Here is a 2500-nt window from a genome sequence, read left to right as displayed (position 1 = left end):
TAGGGTTTGGCGTGTTGGGGCTAGAGGGTTTAGGGTTTAGGGCACTTGGGGTTTAGTATGGTTTAGTGCTTTGTGTAGAGGGTTTTTTGTTTAGGGTTTAGGGTTTAGGGTTTAGGGGTTTGGGATTTAGGGTTTAGGGTTTAGGGTTTAGGGTTTAGGGTTTGTGGTTTAGGCTTTGGGTTTATCATCTATAAAAACCCTGAAGATGCGGAGAAGGCTCTCGGCATTCATAAGGACCTGGGCCCCAACGTAAACCCTAAACCCTAAACCCTAAACCCTAGAAAACCCTAAACCCTAGAAAACCCTAAACCCTGAAAACTATTGAAAGGCATGTGTATGCATATATACAATATATATACATATATGAAGCAGAGTAATAAATCTAATATAATTCTTATTAAATTAAATAGCTGTTTACTTTCTCTTTAATTATACTTAATTAATTAATTAATTAATTAATTAATTAATTATTATCTATTTATTTATTTTATTTATTTAATTTGATTTAATAATCGGAACAGCTGACGTCCTGTCTTTGTTATTTTAAAACTAAATGCAGTGTACTAACGAAACAAATATAATTTTAATTGAATAAACGAGCTCTGTATTAATTAATTAATTATTTATTATTTATTTATTTATTTATTTATTTATTTATTTATTTATTTAATAGGCAGAGGCAAAGAGAGCTCAGCCTCGCAGCCAAACATCACGCATGCGCATGTTTGGTGTTGGAGGGTATCCTATGAGCGGCCCCTACAGATATGAAGACCCGAGGTTTGCTGTCGCAAGATCAGGTATGTCTAATTAATTAATTAATTATATTTAATTAATTAATTAATTATATTTAATTAATTAGTTATATTTAATTAATTAGTTTTTGTTTTGTTCGTTTGGATATTTGGGTGGTTCGCCGTTTGTTTGATTTTTTTTGTGTTTTGTTTGCTTGGTGTTGCTAAGATCAGGCTTGTTTAATTTATTATATTTATTATATTTAATTATATTTAATCAGTTAATTATATTTAATTAATTATATTTTATTATTTCTTCTGTTTATTTTTTATTTATCTTATTGCTTCGCTCTGTTTGTTTTATTTATTTGTTTTTTTGTGTATTTGTTTGTATGTTTTTGTTTATTAATTATATAATTTTGATTTGTCTTTATCTTCGTTTTTATTTCTATTTATTTAATCTGCTAATTTATAAATTAGGAGGATATACATATACATGCATATAAATAAATATATAAATAAATATATAAATAAATATATATTTATTTGAGTTTACTTATTGATTTATTTATATCTTTATATATATTTATTTAAGTTAATTAATTAATTAATTAATTAATTAATTAATTAATTGTCTTTGTTTATTTTTAGGATATGGTGGTGCTGGAGGCCCTCAGATGTACGGGGGTTATAACTACGCTTACCATCCTTACTACGCTGCCTATTATGCTCGTAAGTTATTAATTAATGTTATTTAATTATTTATATTTATTTATATTTATTAATGATGTCTATCTTTTTATGTTTATTTATATTAATTTTATCTAATTTTTTATATTTATATTTATTAATGATGCTTATTTATTTATATTTACTTATATTTATTAATGATGTTTATCTGTTTATGTTTGTTTATATTAATTAACTGTATTTATTTATTTACATTTATAAACATTAGTTATTTCTATTTATCTACTAATTAATTTTTTATTTTTTAAGATTCTATTAATCAATTAATATATTTACTTATTAATTAATTAATTAATTAATTAACTATTTATTTATTTATCTATCTATTTATTTATTTATTTATTTATTTATTTAATTTATTTATTTGCAGAGATGGCTGCTGCTTACGGAGGAGGAGGAAGCTACGGATACACCCAAAGCCCTGGCGAAGGATTAGATAGGGCTGGGGGTCGGCTGCATCCTCCTTCTCGTTCAACACCTTATTAATTAATTAATAATTAGATTAAATTAATTATTAATGATTCGTTAATTAATTAATTTAAATTAATTATTTATTAATCTGTGAATTAAATGCTGTTTATCAATATATTATTCTTCTACTATCTATTTATTATATATATACCCGCATCTCTCTCTTTCTTACTTATTTTCTTCTTCTTTATATTATTATGATATATTATATTATATTATATATATTATATTGTATATATATATAAATATTTATTATACATATAGTATTTACATTATATATATGATATATACATATATACTTTATATATATATATACACCGTATATATATGCATTATGTTTGCTGTATGTATATATATGTGTATTATATAGATTATTTATTATTATGTATATTATATATATTATATTATATGTATTACTCATACTGATATATATGTATATTAATGTTTATGTATATAATTGTTTGTATATATTATATAAAGTGTATATACTGTATATTCTTTATAATATATACATATATATATAATGTATATGTATTGTATAATATAAT

General features: G+C 22.8%; 1 protein-coding gene across 1 annotated transcript in view; it reads left to right on the top strand.

Moving 5' to 3' along the window:
- EAH_00045540 (heterogeneous nuclear ribonucleoprotein A3, putative) overlaps positions 1-1967 on the top strand; it is a gene marked incomplete at both ends in the record, with an annotated part of 4991 nt that extends 3024 nt beyond the window's left edge. Inside the window, 4 exons of the mRNA XM_013394759.1 lie at positions 173-249; positions 674-797; positions 1383-1463; positions 1852-1967. Coding sequence (XP_013250213.1) covers positions 173-249; positions 674-797; positions 1383-1463; positions 1852-1967 — 398 coding nt within the window. The remainder of the gene's footprint in view (positions 1-172; positions 250-673; positions 798-1382; positions 1464-1851) is intronic.
- Positions 1968-2500: the final 533 nt, after the last annotated feature.

Source organism: Eimeria acervulina, genomic scaffold (assembly GCF_000499425.1).
Source record: "Eimeria acervulina Houghton genomic scaffold, Eah_scaff653, whole genome shotgun sequence".
NCBI classification, from domain to species: domain Eukaryota; phylum Apicomplexa; class Conoidasida; order Eucoccidiorida; family Eimeriidae; genus Eimeria; species Eimeria acervulina.
This window is presented reverse-complemented; position numbering and strand designations above follow the sequence as displayed.